The sequence below is a fragment of the Theropithecus gelada genome, chromosome 15 (genome assembly GCF_003255815.1).
Source record: "Theropithecus gelada isolate Dixy chromosome 15, Tgel_1.0, whole genome shotgun sequence".
NCBI lineage: Eukaryota > Metazoa > Chordata > Mammalia > Primates > Cercopithecidae > Theropithecus > Theropithecus gelada.
In genome coordinates, this window is record NC_037683.1 from 106,665,820 (window position 1) to 106,690,151 (window position 24,332).

The 24,332-nt window shown below is 53.8% G+C and overlaps 1 protein-coding gene across 1 annotated transcript in view; it reads left to right on the forward strand.

Annotated features, from left to right (window-relative positions):
• PHF2 (PHD finger protein 2) overlaps positions 1-24,332 on the forward strand; it is a 48,326-nt gene that overhangs the window by 11,198 nt on the left and 12,796 nt on the right. The window contains exons 3-13 of the mRNA XM_025360269.1: positions 4,779-4,939; positions 8,241-8,382; positions 12,136-12,322; positions 13,339-13,501; positions 14,814-14,901; positions 15,375-15,481; positions 17,037-17,128; positions 18,359-18,448; positions 19,034-19,402; positions 21,805-21,924; positions 22,414-22,532. Coding sequence (XP_025216054.1) covers positions 4,831-4,939; positions 8,241-8,382; positions 12,136-12,322; positions 13,339-13,501; positions 14,814-14,901; positions 15,375-15,481; positions 17,037-17,128; positions 18,359-18,448; positions 19,034-19,402; positions 21,805-21,924; positions 22,414-22,532 — 1,586 coding nt within the window. The 5' untranslated portion in view covers positions 4,779-4,830. The remainder of the gene's footprint in view (positions 1-4,778; positions 4,940-8,240; positions 8,383-12,135; positions 12,323-13,338; positions 13,502-14,813; positions 14,902-15,374; positions 15,482-17,036; positions 17,129-18,358; positions 18,449-19,033; positions 19,403-21,804; positions 21,925-22,413; positions 22,533-24,332) is intronic.

Here is a 24,332-nt window from a genome sequence, read left to right on the forward strand (position 1 = left end):
TCTGGGTAGGACCTGGGCTGTGTTAAATTTGCTCTAGCTCTAGGTGCCAGAGATGTCAGCTTCTTCTAGTTTCTTTGTTTTTCTCCCGGTTTCTTTGGGTTTTCCTAAGAATTTCATATTAAACAGAGTCTGTGTCTGCAGCTCTCTCAGTTATAGTCAGCTATTGTTATACTGATGTATGGTGGTAAGTTTTGGGGAGGGGAAGTGTTCTATAATTTCAGGATTAAATCTCAGTTTTATAGAGTCTGGGCTGTGATCATTAGGAGCATTTCTCAGCCTTTTTAATTTTTCTTTCCTTATCTGAGACAGGAAGGCTGGTAGGGGCTGGAGGTGACCAGTTGCCTTCCCCATGTCCAATAGAGTCTGATACAGGGGAGTAGACTTTTGTTGTGGAGAACACCACTCTGGGTGTATTTAAAAATAGTTCCTATTTCCATCCTCCTGCCGGATTAAGGAGTTTTTAACTCTTAAACTGATCTACACTTAACTTTTGGCAGTTTGTCAAAAGTTATCACTTAAGTGTTCCTACAGGTCACTGCCTCCAGCAGCTTCTGCTTCAGGTAAGGCAATCTCAGCTATGATTTTCTGTCTCCTCAGATTTTGGGTGGTTGGTTGTTTGTCCTATGAGCTCAATTCTCTGATGAATATAAGAAAAGTTGTTGATTTTCTGTTTTTTCAGCCTTTTTCTTGTGTGGAAAAGGGGAGTGACAACATCCAAGCTCTTCACATGTTGGAGTTGAAACCGGAAGTCCAGTTCCACATTATTTTAACCACCTTATATTCATTGGGTTATCTGTTGTTTTATTGTTGAATTGTAAGAATTCTTTACATAGTCTGGATACTTGTCCCTTACCGGGCACTTTGTCCCATTCTGTGTTGTCTTTGTACTTTCTTGACAGTGTCATTTGAAGCACAAAAGTTTTTAATGTTAACGAAGTCTAACTTACCTCTTTTTTCCCTTTCGTTGCTTGTGCTTTTGGTATCACTGCTAATAAATCATCGCCTAATCCAAGATCTTGAAGATTTATGCCTTTGTTTTCTTCTGTGAGTTTTATAGTTTAAGCTTTTATATTTAGGTCTTTGACTCATTTTGATTGAATTTTTGTATACTGTGTGAGGTAGGAAGAACTTTATTCTTTTACATGTGGATATCAATTTTTCCTAGCAACATTTATTGAAAAGACTGGCCTCTCCCCATTGAACTGTCTTGGCACTCTCATTGAAAAGCAGTTGATTGTGGGTGTAAGGATTTATTTCTGGGCACTCAAGTGTATTCCATTGCTCTGTATATCTTTTCTTAGGACAGTACCACAGTCTTGACTGTAGGAGCTTCGTATTGAATTTTGAGGTTGGGAAGGGTCCTCCAACATTATTGTTCTTTTAAAAATCTGTTTTGGTCATCTGAGTGCTTTGCATTTTTATTCAGCATTCCAAGTTTAGTTTGTCAGTTTCTGCAAAGAAGTCAGTTGGGATTTTGATAGGGATTGTGTGGAATCTGTAGATTAGTTTTCCATTGTTTCTTGAATCCACACCTTTCTTCTAGGTTTGATTTCCTTCTTATAGAATTATGTCTTTTAGTTCTTTCAGCAAAGGCTTATGAAAAATATACTGTCTTGTCTGACAATGACTGTCTTTTTTCTTACTTGATTCTAATATTCTAAAATGGATCTAAAGTTCTAGAGTGAAAGCTATTTTTCTTTAATTCTTTGAAAGGTAATTTATTGTCTTTTGACATCTCTTGCTAATGAGATGTCTGTTGTTAGTCTAGTTGCTGTTTCTTTATATTGTTTGATGTACTTGGTACATGAGTGTATGGTACTGCCTCTAGATGTTCATTTGTTTTTGTTTATTCTGCTTAGAACTCAGTAAGCCCCTTTAATTTGGAGAGTCACATGTCACTTCTGAGAAATACGGTTTTCTCTTTAGTAGCATTTCTTCTGTATTCTCTATATCATTTAAAAAATTTTCTTCAAGTTTACTATTTTTTCAGCCATCTACTGTTTAGTGCATCCACTGAGTTTAAAAAATTTTGATCATCATATTTTTTATTTCTAAAATTTCTATAAATTTCCTTTTCAATGTTGCCTGGTCTTTTTTCTTTTTTAATACATCCCTGTGCCTTGCCGCATCCTCTTGTTTTCCTTCTGAATGTGTTCCAATATATTTATCTTCAAATCTCTTTTCAGTTGTTCTGTTATTCTCAGTTCTGGTGTCTCTTTGGACTGGTGCGTCTATTGACTGACCCTCTTGGTGGTTCACTTCCTTCTGTGGAGCATGGTGCTTCAGAGGGGTCACATTCCACTGGGACTAGTATGTCCTTGGCTGCTGTCCACCTACAAGATAGTTTGTGTTTGCCTTTTGCTAAGGTCTTATGGTTTTCACAGATTAGTTCCAGATCCAGTTTGGGGTTCCCAACCGATGGGTTTAGTGCGAGTTTGGAACTCTCACTGCTAGACAGGATCTTGGCATTGGGATTCATCAAGGGTCATTTTCTGCCTGTGGCCCAGGTGGATGGGAGGCCTTCCCCGTTGCTTTCAGAGCTTCGTTTGCATGGTTTGTATACCTCGAGTTTCTCACACGGTTGTCTGTACACATTCTTTCTTCTTCCTCACCGTCCAGTACCCCCTGGTTTATCTTTAACGCTATTCCCATGTGGTCAAAGCCAACGGACACTCTTCAGTTCTGATCTTAATTGCCCTCTTGACAAAATTAGGCACTGCAGCCCTCTCGATCCTTGAAGTCCTGTCCTTTGTTGGGAATGGGTTTCCTCCCACCTGCCCGCTTCCTCTCCTGGTAACTGCCCTCCTTGAGGCATTTCTGGGGACTCAGCTCCACAAACTCTTTAGCTCTTCTGAGCTTGTGGCCTACCCAGCTGGCACATCCCTGGACAATCTGACATGTGTCTTAGACCACATGTGTCCCCAGATCAGCTCTTGGACTGTCCCTGTCCCCTGCTCCTGCCCCTCTACCGTGGGCCCTCTGTAAATGGCCTCGCCTCTGCCCCTCTGCTCACAATAGTCTCCTGGCTGTCTGTATTTGCCTCTTCCTGTTCCCTCCCACTTTCTGAGCTATCACCAGACTTATTGATCTCCTGAACCCCCTTGGCCCTTTCCCTGTCCCTTAGTCTAGGCATGGTGCCCTGAGCCTCCTGATGCTCTGTGCCCCCACTCTGCCCTGCTGCAGGCCACTGTCCACACAGCAATGGACAACCCGCAGACTACACCGCTGCCCTACTTAGAATTCCAGAGGCTTGGCTGGGCACAGTGGCTAACGCCTGTAATCCCAGCACTTTGGGTGGCTGAGGTGGGTGGATCACCTGAGGTCAGGAGTTCGAGACCAACCTGACCAACATGGTGAAATCCCGTCTCTACTAAAAATACAAAATGAGCCAGGCATGGTGGCACATGCCTGTAATTCCAGCTACTCAAGAGGCTGAGGCAGGAGAATTGCTTAAAACCTGGGAGGCAGAGGTTGCGGTGAGCCAAGATCGCGCCATTGCACTCCAGCCTGGGCAGCAAGAATGAAACTCCGTCTCTAAAAAAAAAAAAAAAAAAAAAAGAATTCTGGCGACTCCCAGTGCTCTTGGTGTGCAAAGAATTCCTGCAGTTCCCAGTGCTTCTGGTGTGCAGTGGGAGCCCTCCAGCTGTGGCTCCTGTCATTCCCATACCTGCTGCTCTCTGTCCGCGTCAGAGACCTTGGGTGGTGCACTCCTCCCCTCGGCCCTGCCTTGCTGGGTGCTCTTGCCCCTGTTCCCTGCTGTCCTCCTCCCCAGCGCTGCTCACAGCTGTGCCCATCCCATAGAAGCATGTCCCCAGGGTCACCAAACAGAGGCTGTTCTAGCAGGCCCTGTGGACCACAGCTGCCCAGGGACCTCTCAGGGAGCAGGAGGCAGCCTGGGGCATGGACTGGGGCTGAGAGCTCTGGGTCCAGCTATATGACCCTGGGCAGACCATACTCCCCCTGGGCCTCATGTCCCTGGGAAGATTCCTAGGGTGTGTCAGTGCTCTGCCAAGGTCATTTGTCCTGTTTGCCTGTGGGCCCCTCTCATCTGCCTCTGGCCCTGTGGTGGTGGCCATGTCCAGTAGGGAGCAGGCCAGGACTGGATGCTCTCGTCCGGGTCCTTGGAGCTGACACTGCACATGCCGTTCATCCTTGCCAGCCAGGGGCCTCCTCCCAGCCCTGCACCTCTGCTGCTTCCTCTGGGGCAGGAATGTGGGGACAGGCTAGGCAGGGCGAGAGAGAGACAGGAGACCTAGTTTTCACCCCGTGCTCTCTATGTGGCTTTGTCCAAGGCCTTCCCAATATCAGAGCTGTCTTAGTGGCTCTTGTTCCTGAGCTGTGATTTGGTGGCCCTGCCGGGGAGAAGCAGGTGCTTCTGAGAAGGGGTGCATGGGAGGTGCAGTGGAGGAGCTGCCCCCATCCTCACCTATGGGTCAGCCTGGGTGCTGGTGGTGGGGGAGCGACCTTGCTTAGGCCCAGGCACCTCTTGCCTCTCTGTCTTGTTGGGAAGGACAGGCCCTTGTCACCTCTCGACTTTTCCATCTGACACGTGTGAGACCCCATGTCCCTGCTCCCCCAAACAGTGGGGTTCCGGAGTCATCTGCCCTGGCTGCCCTATGGTCCCACGTGTGACATCACGGCCAGGCCTCCTCCTGTGGCTGTGGGAGGTGGGTGGCCAGACCCAGGCTTGCCTCTCCAGTGCCAAGGCCCTGTCCACACCTGTCCTGGTACAGGAGGCCTCGGGCCCGATGTGGCCTCTGACCTGTGCCTCCCTGCAGTGCTGAAGACGTGGTGGCCCGTGTGCCGGGCAGTCAGCTCACGCTGGGCTACATGGAGGAGCACGGCTTCACCGAGCCCATCCTCGTCCCTAAGAAAGATGGGCTGGGTCTGGCTGTGCCGGCCCCCACGTTCTATGTCAGCGACGTCGAGAACTACGTGGGTAAGTGCCATCCCCTTCCCAGTGCTCTGGGGCTGGAGCCGGGAGTGCTGGGGCACCCACCACTGTGCATGCTGTTTCCCCGCGCCCTGCCTGTGTCCCATGTGTGTCGTGAGCAGGGGAGCCTCAAGGCTCACCGTACTCTGTTCCCGGTACTCTTAGATCAGACCCTGCGTCCCACTGAGATGACAAATGACCTGGCAGATCCCTTGCCCTCCCAGATACTCTGACTGCAAAGTGGGGGCTGGTCTGGGAGACCCTTTGATTCTGGCAGCTATGAATTGCATTACTGTGGGTGCTACTTGACACTGTCATGCCTGGGAGGCCCTGGTGGTGCGGGCCCATGTCCCCATCCTGGCTACCTGATTAGGGGCCTGGCCTTCCTCATCTGCACCATGACCTGCCCCCATGGCACCAGAATCTCCTCCTCGTCTGGATTCCATATGGGTTCTAGCCAGTGCCATTGCCATCAGCAGCGCCCACTTCATGTCCCCTCCAGAGCTACTGGGCTCAGGTGGGCACTTGTGGGTAGAGGAGGCACCTGTGGGGGTGCCGTTCAAGAGGCAGCGGCAGGGAGAGGCCAGCACACCTAGCAGTGTCCCTGACAGGTCAGCAGCCATACGGCCAAGCATGGAGGCCCACATGGTTGCAGGGCCTCAAGGTGCTCATGGGGGATGCCTGGATGGCTGGCCCGGGGAGGAACAACCCTGAACGGGCAAACACCCAGGACAGAAGATGGGCAGACAGGCACACTGGCCTCTCAGTGCTGGGGCTCCGAGACGACTGGCCCCACCGCTCTGAGCCTCACTCTCTTCCTGTGTGCACCCCTCGTGGGGTATGTGCTGGAGGTGAAATGAGGTCACCTTTACAAGCTTGTGGGCACATAGGGGCGCCCACCAGGAGGCCATCAAGTTCAATTTCAACAGGGGGCTAGGGCCCTGGATTTTCTTTAGAGTCACATGGACACCCTGGGGCTACCGAGACTGGGCTCCCAAACTGGTGGTGAGGAGGAAGAGCGAGCACCGTGGTAGCTGTCAGACATCTCAGGAAGAAGGGCTAGAAAGTGCTCATCCTGGGACCTGGGGTGAGGATGTTAGGTGTCCATGCAGAGGGGCTGATTCTGTGGGGTTCTTACTGAGGAGGAGGGCAGGCTGTACATAGTTGGAGCCGTGGCACTAGCTCTGTGGCTGATCCTGCCCTGAGCCGGGATCCAGCGCCTGGTCTCGCCTGTGCTCGGCTTTCCCACGGGTTTGCCTGAGAGCGGGCCGTGGCCATCTGGTGGGCTGTTTCTGTCTTGCTGCACAGTGCTGGTCAGGCAGCCTTGTGTACCCCCACTGTAATGTTCATGCTTGCCGGGCCAGTGCTCTTTCTCACCTTCCCAGACCCTGGCATGGTGCGTGCAGGATAACATCTAATACATAGTGAGGGCCTGCCCAGTGCCTGGCACTTTTCTAAGCTCTTCCCATGTAAGAGCTAATTTCCTCCCTTCCACAGCTCTGAGAGGTGGGTCCTGCCCTGCCACCAAGACCCTGGACTCACCTAATCATGTGGGTGGGGCCTGGTTTGTCCTCTGGCCCTGTTCCCTCCACAGCTGTCCCTGAAAAAGCAGGGAGGAGATGGTTCGTAGTTTGTATTGCTTCTATGTCTTTTTTTTCCCTCTTAATTTTTTTTTTTATGATGGAACTTTATAAACACACACAAAATTAGAGAAACAGTAAACCCTCATGCACCCAGCACCGGAAACAAAAACCACCAGCTTTGGGCTGATTTTCTGTCTCCCTACTTTTTTGTTCTCTTGTAGTATTTTAAAAGGAATTCTGATCACGCATGGTAGCTCATGCCTGTAATCCCAGCACTTTAGGAGGCTGAGGTGGGTGGATTTCTTGAGGCCAGGAGTTCGAGACCAGCCTGGCCAACATGGCAAAACCCTGTCTCCACTAAAAATACAGAAATTAGCTGGGTTTGGTGGTGGCACTGGTAGTCCCGGCTCCTCGGAAGGCTGAGACAGAAGAATCACTTGAATCTGGGAGGTGGAGGTTACAGTGAGCCAAGATCGTGCCACTGCACTCCAGCCTGGGAGGCAGAATGAGATTCCATCTCAAAAAAAGAAAAAAGAAAAATTCTTTTTACATACATCATTTTACCCATAAAAATTCTAGTACATAGCTCTAGCAGACAATTTAAAAAATATATAATCACCATTCCATCATCGCACTGGATTATATTAACAGTAATTCCTTGGTGCATGTAAGACCCAGTTTAATTCTTCCCAGTTGCCTCAAAAGTGCCTTTTTACATTTGGCTGTGGAATCCAAATGAGACCCTCACATTGCATTTGGTTTTTATATCCCTGAAGTCTCTTTTATTCTGACAGCCCCATTTCATTTTATCCTGTTGGTTTGTTGGAGAAAAGGCCATGTTGGTCCTGCAGAATGTCCCACATCCAGGATTTGGTTGCCAGCGTCCCCAGTGGTATCACTAAGCAGGTCCCTCTGTCCCAGCTGTTTCCTATAAACTCGTGGCTAGAGGCTTGCTTGACTTGCCTTCAGGTTTTTGGCAGGACTCCCTCTGAGTGGGTGTGCTTCCATCCGTGGGGAGGCCTATCGTGCCTGACCACACTCTTGCAGTGATGCAGACAAGGCCAGTGGCCCCAGCACCCACCTCATCTGTCCACACTAATCCCATGGCCTTGCAGTTTGTGGTCAGAGGAGCCATGGAGAACTATTGCAAAGGGCGACTGGCAATTCTGTCCTTCCTTCTCCCTCTATCAGTCATGAGTCTTTTGTAAAGAAAATTTCCACCTCATCTGGTTGTCCTGAACTTTTCCTTGTCAACTACAGAAAAGGCTTTTCCCTTTATTTATCAGTTTGCCAATTCTCAGAGTAATGAATAGGTGCCCTAGAAGTGCAGGGGTTTTGATAGCTTAATTTTTAAAATGTAGGTATGTCTCATGAATTACTTGGAACATACACTAAAATGTATTTGCAGTTCGTCTGAAATTCAGGCAGGCCAGGCGTCCTGTGTTTTTATTTGTTAATCTGGCCACCCTCGCTGAGGCCTGTGTCCTGGCTGCCTCACAGCATCACCAGGCCAGAGGAAGAGTGGTCAGGGTGCTTTGTTGAGCCAGGGGAAAAGCAGGCAGGTGAAGCTGGACGTTGGCACCTAGAGCCTTTGCACCCAGCCCCTGGCAGCTCCTGCTGTGTGTGAGGGCAGCCAAGGGTGTGTGTCCACTCCACACATCCTGGCCTCAGAGGGGCTGTGCCACCTTCCCAGGGTGCTCAAGCTCCTCCCGCCACCTCCCCAGGGCCGGAGCGGAGTGTGGATGTGACAGACGTCACCAAGCAGAAGGACTGCAAGATGAAGCTGAAGGAATTTGTGGACTATTATTACAGCACCAACCGCAAGCGGGTCCTCAACGTCACCAACCTCGAGTTCTCCGACACCCGGTGAGTGCTGCCACCTGGGGGTGTGGGGGCTGGGGTTGGGGCAGGGGCGCTGTGCTGTCCTTGGTGAGAAGCACAGGTCGAAGGTCTCAGAGTTGGAATACTGCACACGGCACGCACTGATTTTTCCTGTTTCTCTCTCTCTCTAAATTTGTTCATTTTTTCCTTTTTTTTTTTTTCTTCTTTAAGGCTGGCCCACAGCTGTTTCTCTTTTTAAAGTATGAAGGTGACACATTGAGAACAATTCAAACAAAAAAAAGGAGCAGAAAGGCAAAGCATCCTCTGGTCTTGGCCCTGCCCGTCCCACTCCTCAGAGAGAACCGTTGGTAACGGTGTGTAGTTTTTTCCAGAATGCACACTCATGACACACTGAGACCTGTGACACACCCACTTCTGGACACACAACATTCACGCTTATTCATGGACACACCAATACTCGTGACGCCCACTCGTGGACACACTCATGACACTCACACTGACTCATGGACACTCCAATGCATGAGACATTCGTGACAGTCTGACCCTCACATTCGCTCATGGACATACTCATGACACGCTCACCCATAGATATGTCACGCACCCACAGTCACGACACCTCATCCCTACTCACAGACACCGATGCGTGGTGCACTCACACTCACGGACACACTCGCCAACACTCGTGACACAGCACACCAACACTCATGGACGTACTCGTGACACATTCATAGACACGACACACTAGCGGACACATGGACACACGTGACACACACTCAGCACTCACCAACACAGGGTACACTCACACATGGACACATTCGCCAACACACTTCTGACACGTTCACAACACACCGGCATACTGCTCACATGACATGGACATGTGATACACACTCATGGACATTCACGGACACACTCCCGATACACAGACACTGACACTCAAACACAATAAATAGACTCATGACACGCTTATGACATGCACTTCCTTGATGCACTGAGACACTGACTCACTGGCACACTCACACTCCTGACACCTGCACACACCCGTGTAGACGTCTACACTCACACATGAGATACTGCAGGGGCGGCTTCTGTGACCCGCCTCCCTGCTTTCCAGGCAAGGCGGGCCCCACACAGATGTGCCTTGGTTGGCCTGGTCCCGCTGAGTTCCTGGCGCAAGTTGTCGTCAGCCCTGCAATCACTGGCTAGGGCATCCTCTGTCAGGGCTGACCTACACCAGCCTGGCTTCCTGGTGGCAGAGCTGCTGGCCCTGCACTTTGTGGCTCTAACCTTGTTCTCCCCACGGGCTACCGGCTTGGGTGTGGTCGGTGCCTGCCCTGGATCCACCCGTCAGCCCTCTCCATCACATCGTCTCTGCTCTCCTGCTGGCCCCTGGGAACGATCCAGAACACTCAGTCACTGTAGGGCATGGGTGGCTAAGGATGGCTTCAGTCTTCATCATTTCCATCATGCCTGTTTCCTGAAAGCACATAACATGTGCAAAGGGGTAGGTGGGGAGAAACAAAAGTATTGTCTAAAACCACACCAAGAACGAGAATACAAAACTATGCCAAGAGCCACAAAAAGGGAATATGGCTGTGCATGGTGGCTCATGCCTGTAATCCCAGGACTTTGGGAGGCTGAGGCAGGAGAGTCACTTGAGACCAGGAGTTTGCAACCAGCCTGGGCAACAAAGCAGGATCCTGTGTTTATTTTAAAAACTTAAAAAAAGAAAAAAAATGTAATGAGCTTTCAGTTTGGTTTGAGCTTCCTAACAGCAAAGGCAAAAAGGGAACTGGAGTGGGTTAAGGTACCAGAGAAAGTGGTATGTATTGCTTTGGTACCAAACAACATAACTGATCGTGTTTCCATCAACTTAATTTACTGCCCTGCCTGGGTTGAGGGGTTCTCACAGAGAGATGTCTGGGTTATAGAGCTAGGGAGAGATGGTACTTTGGCATGTGGTTTTCTGTTGGGCCTTTCAGGGCCATCCCTTTGCCTCCTGTTTCCACAGGCCCAGTCCATGAACCATTAGGGGGTTGTTTGCAACTGTTGTTGGGCACTGACCTACCAGAGCCTTCACATGGGCTTGGGTGGGGCCGTGGAGTGGGCTCTGCTTCCTCAGTAAGTCTGTCCCCAAGGATGTTGGTCAAGCAGGTAAGGTCAGGCCTGACCCCATGTGCTGTCTGGGGTAGCTCTTGGGGCCTGCTGCCTCAGGGGGGCCCACAGTGACCACTGTACCCCCAGACCAGAGAGATGCCTGCTGTGTGGCAGGTCTAGGGTGATGTGGCCACTGCTGGTCATTGAGACACACATCACATCTGGACTCTGCTCATGGTGGCCTTGCATGTCCATGGGGGCTTTGAGGACCACCCCCCGCCAACTCAGAGAAAGGTGTGGCCTGCACCTAAACAGGCCAAGCAAGGGGAAGAAGGACGTTTGAGCGTGTGGTGGGAGGCGGGGACAGCCTGGCCCCTGTGGTGTGTGGTGTTTGAAGGACATGGCTGGAGATGGGTCATGAGGGCCCTTGTGGCAGGGAACCCTCTCCTGTGGGCAGCAATGTGCCCAGACTGCTGAGGTTTCAGAGGTTGGCAGTGGGTGTGAACTCATGGGGGATGAAGAAGGGTGCTAGTTTGGAACGTGCTGGAGATTTAAAGGTGAGGTCTGTGACTGAAGCTGGTAGGATTGGGGTGGCGGGACTCTGCTTGTGATTTGTGACAGTCTTGTCCAGGGACAGCTTGTCCAGGTTGGTGTGGCCTTTGGGTAGAGACAGCAGCACTTGCAGATGGGCTGACAGAGACATGACAGGCCCTGTCTTTCTGGAGGCAAGAACTCCCAGATCTGGTTCTTAGTGGCACCTGAAATGTCACTGCACGGGTGCTGTTGAGCTTGACTTTTTTTTCTTTTTTTTGGAGACGGAGTCTCGCTCTGTTGCCTAGGCTGGAGGGCAGTGGGGTGATCTCAGCTCACCGTAACCTCCGCCTCCTGGGTTTAAACAGTTCTCCTGCCTCAGCCTCCGAAGTAGCTGGGATTACAGGCACACCAACATGCCCAGCTAGTTTTTGTATTTTTAGCAGAGACAGTGTCGTGTCTCGCCATGTTGGCCAGGCTGGTCTCGAACACCTGACTTCGTGGTCTGCCCACCTCTGCCTCCCAGAGTGCTCAGATTACAGACGTGAGCCACCGTGCCCGGCCTAATTTGACGTTTTTGATGAAACGTAACGCGTTTTATCCAGGACAGTGACATTTCATTGAATTGAAGACTGCCTCTGCATCTCCCTATCTTCCCTGGATATGAGTTGGCTGGATTGGACAGTGACCTGACATGGCCAGGGTTCGTGGGCGCCCTGTCGTCAGCTCTGGAGAGCAGTGGCTGTTATCCAGGTGACGCCAGAGGCACCTGGGCTGAGTGTAAGAAATGATGTCTACGCTCCAGCCCAGTGCACCACAGCCACATGCATGTGGCCAGTCTGGAAAGACTTGCTTTCCAGTTCCCAGGAAAGGAGGTTCCCTCTTAGGGGTGGATGGTTTTGGGGCCTTCTCATCATCTTCTGAGGGTGGAGGCCAGCCTCAGACCCAGTCTCCTGCCAGGGCCACAGCCAGTGCCTGGGCTTGTTCCGCCCCCTGTGATCCTGTTTGCTCCTCTGTGAAATGGGAGCTGTGACACATGACCTGCAGGTGGTGAGAGAGTGTGGGACATGCCTCACAGAGCCTGTTTCCCTCTCCAGGGGACATCAGAAAGGGAGTCGCAGGTTCCCTCACCACCTTCTCTCCCACCCCCAGAATGTCCAGCTTCGTGGAGCCTCCTGACATTGTGAAGAAACTGTCCTGGGTAGAAAACTACTGGCCAGATGATGCATTGCTGGCCAAGCCCAAAGTGACCAAGTACTGCCTGATCTGCGTGAAGGACAGCTACACCGACTTCCACATCGACTCGGGGGGCGCCTCCGCCTGGTACCACGTGCTCAAGGTGAGCCACGCCCCTCGGGGCACCTCAGCCTTGCCATGGCCATGACCGATCTGCAAGATCGTCTGCAGTCCCCACAAGCCCTGACTGTGGCCAGGATGCCACTCCCCAGAGGGCCCTGGACCGTCCATCCCTGGGACAGGAGGCCTCTGGAGATGTCTCTGGGTGGAGGGGCAGGGGTGCATGTGGGAGCAGAGAATCGCATGAGTGTCTCCTTGTTCTAATGGGATTCAGGCTCGTTAACAACTGGGTGAGGCCGCTGGGTGGCCGTGCACTTAGAGGAGAAAGGGGGTGTTGCAGAGACATCCTGGAAGAGGGGTCAGCCATAGCCAGGGCCCCACACAGGAGCCAGTGGGCAGGATGGGGGCATCTGAGGGGGCAGGGAAGGCTAGGCTGAGAGAGGGAAGCCAGAAGAAAAATGAGACATAAATAGCAACAGGAACAAAGGAAACCCTAAGTTATGGGCTCCCCCAGTTGCTAACTGACCTTCTGCAGACCAGCTGGAGCTGGACCTGGAGCTGGGCGGGTGCCTGTGCTCGTCCCACCTCTGGGAGGCCTTGAGCAAGTCACTGGGGCATCCTCGGAACCTGCCTTGGTCCCATTGCAGTAGGACGGGGTCTCGCTGCTCCCTCCTGGGGCCTGCCGTAAGACTGCCTGGGACACAGTGGCATCATTTGACCCAGCCTGGGATCCAAGTGGCTCTCAAGAGTGGAGCTACCTGGAATGCTTTTGATACCCAGTTACAGCTTTATTTGCAGCCTGGGTACCCACACCATTTGTAGTGCCTCAAAACAATGTAATGTGGGATTATGGGCTTTAGCTCTTGACTGTGCTGGGGGCCCAGATACCCAGAACCTTCCTAACACCCACACTTCTGAATTGCAAAGCACCTGTGCCCTCAGTATTGCAGGCAGGAGTCGTGGACCTGGGCAGGGTACTTTTCACTTTAGGACCTGTCACTTGCACCCCTACCCCCGCATCCTGGCATGGGCGGCTCTGCCAACAGGCTCTCTTGGCAGGGGGAGAAGACCTTCTATCTCATCAGGCCGGCCTCGGCCAACATCTCCCTGTATGAGCGCTGGCGGTCTGCCTCTAACCACAGCGAGATGTTCTTTGCCGACCAGGTCGACAAATGCTACAAGTGCATCGTCAAGCAGGGCCAGACCCTCTTCATCCCGTCAGGTGAGTGCAGGCAGCTTTGGGGACCGTGTCCTAGGGATTGCCGGGCCTCATCAAGCTTAGTGCCCTGTCCCTTGGGCCGTGTCCCCACCACGGGGTCTCTCAGCGTCCCTGGTGTGCCTGCTCCCTTGTCCAGCCCACCACTGGGTGGGGACCGCCACCCCAGCCCAGTCCCTGCAGAGGGCCCAGCCACGGGGCTTGTTTTGTCTGGTCAGCGTGAGCACTCCTCACCACCGAGGCCACCTTGGAGCTGCACAGCCAGTCAGCCGCCTTCACATCCTGGCTGGGCTCACTGTGACCGAGCCCACAACTGGAGACCCAGCTCAGAGAGCCTCGTGCAGGGACAGCAGCCACGCCATCAGAGTCAGTGAGGGAGGAGCGCACTAGCTACTAATTGAGGCAATAGTAGGGGACATTTTGAGCCTGTGCTGAGGGAGAAAGCCCATCATGAGCCACGATGTGCCCCTAGATGATGGTAGAACAAATCCCAGACATCCTGCTGTTTCACTTAAATATTCCACTATTTCTGAAGGACTTCCTTTCCTTCTAGAGTAACAGAGCTGCGATATGTTCTCACACCTCGAAAAATGAATAATTAACAGCAATTCCGCAGTATCATCAAATAGCCAATTGGTGTTCAGATTTTTAAATCGTTTTATAGATTTTTTTTTTCATTTTAAATAAGTATCAAACTGAAGCCCTCATATTTTAATGATTTATAAGCCTCAGAATCTTCTGTAATCTCTGGGTCCCTCCTCCCGCCGTTGGCTTTCTCACAGTCACAGCTCTTTAGGAAAGAGTTGTGGATTTCCCAGGGTCTGGCCCAGGCTCTGTCTCTGAGGATAACCTGGGGACCAGTCCCAGCTCTGGGGGCGATGCAGCTGCCCTGGGCTTGTCTCCTCTCCTGAGCATGATTGGGAGGCCGGGTAGCTGGACAGAGGCTGGAGCTTCCTCCCTCTGTCTGAGTACTGCCCCTTCAAGTGGCCTGAGTGAGTCCCCTCAGCTCTGGGCCTTGGTTTCTCTGTCTGTGCGGGGCTGGACTGACTAGTCTGTGCCGCCTCAGACACAGCCTCTCCCCCGACCCCCTTCCATGGAGGCTGGGGTTGGACCAGGGCCAGAGAGCTTCTCCCAGGGAGGCCCCAGGCTGCTGGTGAAGCTGCAGAGGCAGACAGGGCACCAAGGTATAGGCAGGCAGGAGCTGGATCCCGGGCTGGGGAAGGCCTGTGCTGGTCTCCACCGCTCCCTGATCTGGAGCCATGAGAAGCCCATTCATGGTAGCAAGGTGGGGCACCAGCCACTCCCCTCTCTCTCCCAGGCTGGATCTATGCCACGCTCACCCCTGTGGACTGCCTGGCCTTCGCGGGACATTTCCTCCACAGCCTGAGCGTGGAGATGCAGATGAGGTAGTGCCTGCCGCGCCGTCTGCCCTCAGGCTCCGCAGGGCGGTGTCCTCCCTCTAGCTGGGTCGGTGCTGGACGCCTTGGGCTGAGTCCTGCCACAGCCCGCCTGTGGGTGGCCTGGACATGACCATCAGCCTCTGTGGGCCTCTTCGTGATGTGGAGGGAAGGAGGAGGTGGGCTCTGGGGCCGTGCAGGCCGGCTCCCCGAGGGACCTGGCTGCTGGATGGTTGTAGTTGCCCTTGGTGGGGTTGGGGTTGGGGTTGCTTAAAAGGCTGCTGCCTTCTCTTCTTGGGCACTGACAGAGCTCTCATGGGCCCCAAGGCCTGCAGCCACCAGGGCAGTTGTCCCCTGGTCCTCTGCAGCTATGCAAGGCCCAGTGGGGAGGCCTGAGCTGGTGTGTCTTGGGCCTGGATTGATGCCCAGTGTCACCTGCTTGATGGTCAGTGCACTGAGAACTGCTCTTTGGTGGCTTCCAGAGCATATGAAGTGGAAAGGAGGTTGAAACTGGGCAGCCTGACTCAGTTTCCCAACTTTGAAACTGCCTGCTGGTACATGGGGAAGCACCTGCTGGAGGCATTCAGAGGTACTGGTCACTGCGGGGTGGGTGTCCAAGCCTGGGGCTCTTGGCTGTGGGGACAGCCAGACCTGGGTCAGGGCTGACTGTCTGGGTGTGAGTGCCGCCTTCGTGTGGCCTGAGCAAGGCCCTTTGGGACTCAGCCCCCTGGGGCTCAGTTTCCCCATCTGTATAATGCAGGACTGGATTGAACGGCTTGGGCCTCTCTTTCCGATTGGACTGTCCCTTGTTTTAGAACGAACACTGGGCTGTGGGTTGAGAGGGGCGAGTGTGCGTGGCCTTGGTGCAGGTATCAATCACACCTGCTCCACCCTCCACATTGGGAAGCTGGAGCCCTCGCTCTGTCACTAGCTGAGGAGTGGGTGTGAGTGGGCTCTGGGTCCCCTTAGGATCCCTCAGGGGCGTGGCAGCTGGACCGTGAGGCAGGCTTGTGGCTCGGTCCTGGCCCTCTGTGGATGCACTGTGGCATCCCTGGGCTGCCCCTTTCTTTCCCAGGTCCTGCCTGGCCATACCGTCAGAGATGAGAGCAGGTGGCTCCTGGCAGCCGCCACCCTGTTCAGGCCTCCAGACTGCCCAGCAGCATGAGGGAGCCTACAGGAGAGTTTGCATTTATGTGTGACTTCCTTTCTCAGTGTGCCCTTCACCAAAAGTTGCTCTTAGCTTTTCTTTTTTGGTTCTGATAGCAACCAAGAGTTCTTTTATGCAGAACCCTTTGCACTCTGGCCCTAGTTTGAGAAGGTAAAATGGTCCTTAGTTGTGGCTGGCCAGGTTTCAGTAAGATTTTCCCATTGCTCCCCAAATGTGGAGCCCTGAGCTTGACTCCGGAAGAAGGAAGTGCCCAAGATGGGAGTCTAGCCCTGCCCTCAGGGGACTCGTGCCAGGGAGGCAGGGATTAGGGCAGCATCCGGGAAGCCACCCCACAGGGCCAGCCTGACTACTGGCCAGCTAGGCCACTGTGGCCATATCCTCTCTGCCTGGGCCTCCCTCTCTGAGTGGACGACAGTACAGTTGGCCCCCAGGACTGAGAGGACCCAGGGAGCTGCCATGGTCCTGGTGAGTCGGAGCCCTGGAGCCCTGGAGCCCTCTCCAGTGGGAAGAGGGAGGGAGGCCCACAGCAGGAGCACACCTCCCAGCTGAACTGTGGTTGGTCCCTCCACTGTGCTAAGGGGCGTCATGAGATGGGAAGAGGTGCTTGGGGATGCCTTGTGTGGGCCCTGGAGACAGCCGGTGGCCCGGGTCCTGGCATGTGTAGCCCCTTGCTCAGGCAGGGCTGGGGTATTGGGCAGAGTGAGGAGAGCCAGGCAGCCTGTGTTAGGGGCCTGGAGGGTGAGACAGTGGGAGGATGGTGGGAGGGCCAGTCTTTCCTCAAGCAGGGGAGGCCACCAGGAGGATGGGCACCCCCAGGTTCCAAGAGGAACTGTTGGCAGTTGAGCTGGTGGCCGTGGGTGGAGGGAGACCTCTGGAAGGCTGGACCTGGCATCCTCCGGTCTGGCTGTATGGCTGGGCACGAAGGCACCTGTGGGCAACGGACATCCATCCATCTCACCCAGTGTCTCCTTCCCAGGCTCTCACAAATCTGGGAAGCAGCTGCCCCCTCATCTAGTCCAAGGAGCTAAAATTCTCAATGGTGCTTTCCGATCGTGGACAAAGAAGCAGGTAGGAATCATGTCACAAATGCCTAGGGCAGGAGAGCAGTGATAGGTGGGAGGACCTCCCTGGAGACCAAGCAACAATGTTCAGGACTTGTCCTGCTTCACTGAGATCCAGCCTGGGAAGGATGGTGGTGCTCCTCTGCCTGGCTTGGCCCAGGGTGTGCCTTTGCCCCAGACACCCCTGCTGTCCACTGATTGGGCCACCTGAGGGCTGGGGGAGGACAGATGTAGATGCCGAGCCCCCTCCCTCAGGGGCTCACAGCTTGGTCACAAGTTGGTGGGAGGAGGGTGAGCAGGTGCCAGTGCCTCCTGGGAGAAGGTGGGTCTGCGGGTGGAGGACAGATGGCTCATGGTGGGATGACACTGAGCACAGAAAGGCCTGGAACCTGGTGGGGGCAGGGAAGGACTGGGGGAGTGGCTGGCTCCAGGACAGGGAGTGCTGGGGACACCCTGTCAGCTCCTCCTGGCTGGCCCTGGCATTAGCTCAGAAGCTAAGCTGCCTGATAGCAGGTGCAGCACCCCAGCCACCTTGCTCTGTGACGCGGGCAGCCCCTCCCTGTGACTCTTCCCGATGTGCGTGCCCCCACAGAAGCCACTTCCTGTGTTCCTTAGCATCTTCCCTTGGTTTTGGCTACAGAAGGGAGGGGAAGGCCTGACTCAGCCTTGGGCACCCTCTGGGACAGTGTTTCGTGCTGGGACTCCCATTGTGCAGAGGCACTGTGGCCGCTCCTGAGAGGAGGACCCTCTCCCAGGCCAGAGAAAGCCAGTGGAGATGTACAGAGAAGGCTGCAGGGAATACTGTGTGCAGCCTGCCTCTCTCCTGGATGGGCCACGCAGGAGAGGCAGCCAGTGCACTCCCAGGGCCATCCTGCAGCCGCCACCTCCCTCAGGTCTCAAGGCCCAGGGCAGTCCAGGGCGGCCCTCCCAGCTCATCTCAGCCAGGTGACCAGGTGGAGTGGCCTCTGACCAGGAAGAAGGGATGGGACCCATGTCCACTCCATGGCTGGCTGGTGGTGGCCTCAGGCAAGCTTGTCCTCTCGGTACTCGGTTTGTCCCCCTATTGATGGGGACTCACAGCAGAGACCTCTTGCCAGGGCAGAGTTTGGCTGGGAAGCCCCTCGCCTCATGCTGATCAGAGTGGCTCGACAGTCAGGCGACAGCCTGCAAGAATGCAGGGGTAGGTCAGGGCCACGGGACGTGTCTGATGCTGACCCTGGGCCCGGTTGTCCTGCAGGCTTTGGCAGAGCATGAGGACGAGCTCCCGGAACACTTCAAACCTTCACAGCTCATCAAAGACCTGGCCAAAGAGATCCGGCTCAGTGAGGTGGGGCCATGTCCAGGTGCTGGGCTGAATCCCTGGGGATGGGGGAGGGCCGGCCTGTCTTTCTCTGGGCCCAGGGGCCAACCTGATAGACAGCTGCCAGCTCCAGGAAGGCCAGTGCCCCAGACAGTCCTCCCTGCACTTTCCTGGGCGAGCTTGCCTTTGTGAGGGCTCAGGGTCCCAGGTCTCTGGCTGGGTCTGTGTTCTGGTGTGAGTGTGTAGGGACTGAGAGATGGCACCGGCCTCTCTGAATCTCCCATGGGGAAGGCACTCTGTGGGAGGAGCCCCTGACTTAGCCCCTCAAGTCCCAGCTTGTGTGATCCTGGATGAGCCCTCAGCTGCTGTGCTGGGGTAGAACAGAAGAGCCTTGGGGAGAGCAAGTGACTGATGGCATGTGACGGGTGTGTCACACAACAGCGTGGGTTGGGTGTGAGTGTGTCACATGATGGTGTGGGGCAGCTGAGGCTTTCTGGACTGACAGCTCCCTACCAGCCTGGCAGTGAGGGTCTCCAGCGTCCTGGTGTGTGGACCCTCCTGGGCCACAGTTTGGCAGAAGCAGCATGTGACCCTTTCCTTTCTGTATCCCAGAATGCCTCCAAAGCCGTCCGACCGGAAGTGAATACTGTCGCTTCGTCAGATGAGGTGTGTGACGGGGACCGGGAGAAGGAGGAGCCTCCGTCTCCCATTGAGGCCACCCCGCCTCAATCCCTCCTGGAGAAAGTGTCCAAAAAAAAGACTCCCAAAACTGTGAAGATGCCCAAGCCGTCCAAAATCCCCAAGCCCCCAAAGCCCCCTAAGCCCCCAAGGCCCCCCAAAACGCTGAAGCTCAAAGATGGAGGCAAGAAGAAAGGGAAGAAGTCCCGGGAGTCAGCCTCGCCCACCATCCCCAACCTGGACCTGCTCGAAGCCCACACCAAGGAGGCACTGACCAAGATGGAGCCGCCCAAGAAGGGCAAGGTAGGCCCCCCTCACCCTGACTCCCCACCTCAGCACCAGGGGTGCTGCAGCATCTCTTGGGGGAATGGCCCATGGAGATAGCTAGGGCCCATTGTCCTTGTTCCCCGGGGGCACCTGGGAAGATGTGGGGGTCTGGGCTCTTGCTGTGGGCTCAGTTTGCCCAGAAGATGCACTTCCCTGCCTGGTCCTGACGCAGTCCTGCCGCATCCAGGTCCAGACCCCCCTGAGTGGACAGGCTGTGCCAGCAAGCCACAGAGCAGTGGGCCTGGAGAGGGGCCCTCATTGAGGAAGGCAACACAATGTGTGTGTGCTGTGGCAGAGGTGGCACCCAAGAGGGCCACCTGGTGGAGGAGGCATGGTGGTTTTCCAGGAAGGGATGTCTAGTTTAGGTTTCCTAGCCAGATGAGTAGTTGCCATGGGACAAAGAAGCCCTGGGTCCTCCCTGGGGCCAAAGCATTGAGGTTAAAACCTGAAGGTAGATGAGGTGTCTGTGCAGAAACAGCAGGGAGAATGCCATTGGAGGGGATGGGGTTTAGGGGTGAGGACAGGACCAGGGTTGCCCTGATAGTCTAGCCCCTGTGGACAGTGAGAGAGATGGGCCCAGCCCTGAAGACCTACTCTGACTAGAAGATCTTAGGTCTGGGCTTCAGGGACCATAAACCCCTGAGATCAAGCACCATTGAGTGTGAGCTTCTGCCAGGAGGAGGTTGTTACCCACTTCCTGGGGGCCAGGACACTTCAGGGCCAGTATCACAGGGGTGTAGTGGGACACTTTTGTGTTCTCTTTAACAGGGCAAGCATGAATGAATGCATGAGCAGATGAGTGGATGGCTAAATGGCTGGATGGATGAATGGATGAATGAATGAATAGATGTACGAATGGATGGATGAATGGATGAACAGATGGATGAATGAATGAATGAATCGATGAATGACTGGATAGATGGATGGATGGTTGAATGGTTTAATGAATGGATGAATAGATGAATGTATAGATGGCAACATGAATGAATTGATGGATGGGTAGATCGATGGATGAATAAATGAATGGATGGATGGGTGAATGGGTAGATGAATGGATGGATGGAAGAACAAATAAATGAATGGGTGGGTACATGAATGGATGATGAATGAATGGGTAGATGAACGAATGGATGAATGAATGGATGGATGGATGGATGGATTAATGAAGGGATGGATGGATGAGTGGGTAGATGGATGAGTGCATAAGATGGATGGGTAGATGAATGGATCCTTGGGTGGATAGATGAAAGAATAGACGGATGGTTGGGGGGGTGGGTGGATGGATGGGTTGATGAATAAATGGATGGATGGATGGATGAACAATAGATGGATGGAATGGATGGGTAGATGGATGGATGAATAAATAGATGAATAGACGAATGAAAAAATGGATGGATGGATAAATGAATGGATAGATGAATGGATGGAAAGGTGGATGAACAAACAAATAGATGGGTGGATAAATGAATGGATGGATGGGTGGATGATGAATGAATCAACAAATGGTGAGTGGATGAATGGTTGGGTGGATGGATGGGTGGATAAATGGATGGATGAACAAATGGGTGGGTGGATGAATAAATGGATGGATGGATGGATGGATGGATAGAGGAATGGATGGATGGATAGATGGATGGATGAATGAATGGGTGAGCAAATACATGTATGGATAGATGAACAAATGGATGGATGGATAGGTGGGTGAATGGACCGATGGATGGATAAATGAATGGATGGGTAGATGGATGAATGGGTGGATGATTGAGTAAGTGGATGGGTGGATGAGTGGATGAATGAATGAATGAACAAATGGATGAATGGATGAGTAGATGGGTAGATGGATAAATAAATGGATGAGTGGATGGGTAGATGGATAAATAAATGTATGAGTGGATGAATGAATGGGTGGGTAGATGAATGGGATAAACGGATGGATGGAGGGAGGGATGAATGAACAAATGCATGGTGCATGGATGGATGAATGAATGAACGAATGGGTGAGTGGATGGATGGGTAGATGAATGAATGGGATGAATGAATGGATGAACGGGTGGGCAGATGAATGAACAGATGGATGGAAGAGTAGCTGGATGAACAAATGCATGGTGAATGGGTGGGTGGATGAATGAATGAATGAATAAATGGATGGATGGATGGGTGGATGAATAGATGCATGGATGGGTAGATGGATAGGTGGGGTGAATGGATGCATGGATGGGTAGATGGATAGGTGGGGTGAATGGATGCATGGATGGGTAGATGGATGGAGACTTGAACTGCAAGCACATGGACCAGAAAGAGACAGGGAATCTGTGACTTAAGGGAGCCCCACCGGCCCTCTGTGTCTGCCTCTGGGTCACAGCAGCCCTTTTTTCTAGGCCACAAAGAGTGTCCTGAGTGTGCCCAACAAAGACGTGGTTCACATGCAGAATGATGTGGAGAGGCTGGAAATTCGAGAGCAAACCAAGAGCAAGTCAGAGGCAAAGTGGAAATACAAGGTGAGACATGCACGTGTGCATGCGTGCGTGTGCGTGTGTCAGCTCGGTGAATGTGAGCAGAGATGAATCTGTGAGGCCCTATGTGTGTGAAGGAATGTGCAGACGTGTCTGCTTGTCCTGAGTAGGTAGTACCATGGGGTGTGGTTATATGGGTCTGAGGTGCGTGTGACCACCCATGGACTGCCTTCCTCTGAGTTCGTTGGGATGCAAGAGGTTGAATGTGTCACCCTGTATGTTAACAGTGTTTCCCTTCACTGTCCACACTCTGGTTTTCATTCCCACTCCCTGGGGGCCAGGCAGCATCGAGGCACTGAGTCCATGGGGTGCAGGCCCCTGAGCACCCCACAGCGGCCTGGGTGGCCACCAGAGCTATGGGTGACTTTCCTTAGGCGTGTTCCCAGCAGCTGCCTCTTCCCACTGACACTAGTCGGGGTCCTGACCCCCCACTTCTGTGTGGGGCTCAGAGACGGCCCTCGTCTTGCTTTTCAGAACAGCAAACCCGACTCCTTACTGAAGATGGAAGAGGAGCAGAAGCTAGAGAAGTCACCTCTAGCTGGGAACAAAGACAACAAGTTCTCTTTTTCCTTCTCCAACAAGAAACTCCTCAGGTATGTGAGTGCCTGGATGGGAGGGGTGACCTCACACGTGCCCCACATCACACACACCATACATACTGCATCACACACACTGCTTTATACCACACACACACCATGCATGCAGTCTGCATCTCACACACACACACCACACACTGCATCACACACAACCACACACGCTGCACATCACATACCCCATACACACACAGCCTTTGCCTGACACACCTCTGGGGACCCCTCTCCCTCTGAGCTGCTGACCTCACTGACTGCAGCCCCTGTTCCTGGCACGTCTTCTTCAGACCTAGACACCAGCAGAGCCACGTGCCTGCCTCCCACCACGCTCCACCTGCAGGGTGGGTGTGAGGAAGCAGACATGCCTGGGTGGGGCTGGGCTGGAGGATGCAGCCAGCCTGCAGTGAGGGATGGGCCCCCGAGTCAGGAAGGGAGGCTGTGGGACTCCATGAATGTTAGATGTGTGGCTCTCGTGAGCTGGTGCTGAGGACGTGCGTGGGGAACAGGGTCCTGGCTCTCAGAGCCAGTGGGGAGGGCCTGGTGTGAACCCAACGTGGGACCCTGGGTGCTGAGAGCGTGACCCATCTGGGAGTCAGGAGGGCCTCCTGGAGATGGCCCTGAGCAGAGATTAGGGGGTGTGTTTGGGTGGTGTGGTCATGCTGGATGAGCCTCAGGGTGAGGTGAGGGTGCTGAGGGCTGTGAGCGCAGTGGCAACCTCGAGAGCCTCACGGTTCCAGTGGCAACGCTTGGGCCTGTGTGTGTTCCCAGTGCGTGGGGCATGTCACCTGCTGAGGCCCCACGCCTGGCTGGAGTCAGACAGTTTCCAGCAGGAGGGGCGGCCACTTTTCTGCAGCAGCCACAGATTGACTTGGCCGGGTTGTAGTTTCCTCATTGAAGAGATGGGAGGAGAACGCCTCTTTCTGGGTGGTGGAGAAAGGGAGCAGTGCCCAGGCGGAGTCTTGTGAGGGCCACAGGGAGCTCAGGGCAACAGGTGAGGCCATTCAGCCAAGGGGCAGGTCTGCAGGGTCCTGTGGCTGCCCAGCTTCGTTGCGCTGGGCATGTCGCTTGCTTTATCTGAAGTTAAAGGTTCAGGGGAAGCTATTAGATGGCATTCACTCTGTGATGGTGCTGGGGAGTTGAGGGTGGAGATGAGAAAGAGCGGTGTGACTCTAGCCCGTGGACACTTGTGTGTTCTGTGGCCCAGCCCGTGAGGCAGCGGGCGCCACCCCTTCACTTAGGGCACTGGAAGCAGCCTCGCCTGGCACTCTGTCCAGGTGTCTGCACTTTCATCTGCTCGGGATTGGCGCTGTGTCTGTTTGAAGTTCCGGACTTTTCTGCCTCAGCCTATTGTCCCTGCTGCCATAGAGAGAGGGAGAAACCTGTCCTCAAACCCCTGGGAGGGCCAAGGCCGGAGCTGCTTGCAGGCCAAGCTCTGAAGTAGTCCTCCTTCGCCCCGGCAGGGAGACAAATTACACACTATTTCTTAGACCGTTACATCTATCCTGTATCCCTGGCGCGGAGTTTATTTTTCCAGCATAGCTATGGAGAAAAAACCAGGAAAGTTGGATCCTATTCTGGTTAAAGACCGATTCAGCATGTGCCAGGATTCCCAGGCAGGCCGGAGGCAGGGCTTAAGCTTGTCCAGTGGCCCTGGGACAGTTGGGGGTCACTGTCTTGAGCATCTAAACTGCCTGGGGAAGGGCTCTCTCTGCCTGAATGTGGTGCTGGGGGAGGCACAGCATTGTGTAGGAGGCCACGGGGGTGGGGTGTCCTTTCCTGTGGGCAGGTAGCTTCCCACTGTGG